Raw genomic sequence first — 1,034 nt, 5'->3', positions numbered from 1 at the left:
GGCGAAGCGGACGCAGCCCAGAGCCCGGGATGCGGGCGGCGCCGCGGTGCCTTCGGCGTAGAGCGCGGAGACGCAGAGGTCGTATTCGCGGCCAGCGGCCAAATCCCGCAGCACGAAGCTCCGGCTGGACGGGGGCAGCAGCCTGCGGAGAAGGAGGGGGCGGAAAAGGTGGTGGGTGGGGGGCAGCCCGAGGCCCCCGCAACGCGCCACGCTGCTCTGCGGCTCCACGCCGCCCCTGCGGTGTTGAGAGGCACGGCGCAGCCTCGTGCGACGCTCTGCAAAACCATGTGGCTGCGTGCGATGCCCCACGGCCCCTGGGTCTGCGCAGTGCCGTGCAGTGCCTCGTAGCCCCGTGTGATCCCATGCGGAGCCCCGTGACCCCGCAATCCCATGCGGTGACCCCACAAACGCTCTCCTGTCCTGCGACTCCCAGGTTGGACGGGGCCCTGGGCAGCCTGGGCTGGTATGAAATGGGGAGGTTGGTGGCCCTGCGTGCGGCAGGGGGTTGGAGCTTCACGATCCTTGAGTTCCCTTCCAACCCTGGCCATTCTGTGATTCTGTGACTCCCATGCAAAGCCCTGCAGCACAGCGCCGCTCCGTGCAACACCCCCCAGACCTGAGCCATGCTCTGCAATGCCCTCGAGCAACACCTCGCAATGCCTGCCAGCTCTGTGCAACACCACGCAACGTCCCACAGCTGTGCACAGCTCCGTGCAACACCCCACGGTCCCTCACAACGCACCACCCAACACCATCGAGCCCAACACCCCCTCCCCACTTTCCGAAAAGCCTCGCAGCCCAAACCTGTAAACGAGCGAGTCGTCGATGGAGCTGTTGTACTGGATCTGGAACATGCGCAGCCCAGGGACGTGGCGCTGCGGCAGCCAGCGGATGCGCGCCGACGACGCCGTCAGATCCGCTGCCACGATGCGTCGCTCCGCACCCACTGACAGCGATTCGTTGGCTCCAGCCCGCGCCATATCCGAGGGGCCGGGACCGGCCTGCGCTTCCCCGTCCCCATCCCCGTGCCGGTG

General features: G+C 67.7%; 1 protein-coding gene across 1 annotated transcript in view; it reads right to left on the bottom strand.

Moving 5' to 3' along the window:
- Positions 1 to 1,028, bottom strand: part of LRFN1 (leucine rich repeat and fibronectin type III domain containing 1) — a 5,051-nt gene extending 4,023 nt beyond the window's left edge. The window contains exons 1-2 of the mRNA XM_010727080.1: positions 805 to 1,028; positions 4 to 142 (exon numbers count right to left, since the gene is read on the bottom strand). Coding sequence (XP_010725382.1) covers positions 4 to 142; positions 805 to 980 — 315 coding nt within the window. The 5' untranslated portion in view covers positions 981 to 1,028. The remainder of the gene's footprint in view (positions 1 to 3; positions 143 to 804) is intronic.
- Positions 1,029 to 1,034: the final 6 nt, after the last annotated feature.

Source organism: Meleagris gallopavo, unplaced genomic scaffold (assembly GCF_000146605.3).
Source record: "Meleagris gallopavo isolate NT-WF06-2002-E0010 breed Aviagen turkey brand Nicholas breeding stock unplaced genomic scaffold, Turkey_5.1 ChrUn_random_7180001869617, whole genome shotgun sequence".
Taxonomy (NCBI): Eukaryota; Metazoa; Chordata; class Aves; order Galliformes; family Phasianidae; genus Meleagris; species Meleagris gallopavo.
This window is presented reverse-complemented; position numbering and strand designations above follow the sequence as displayed.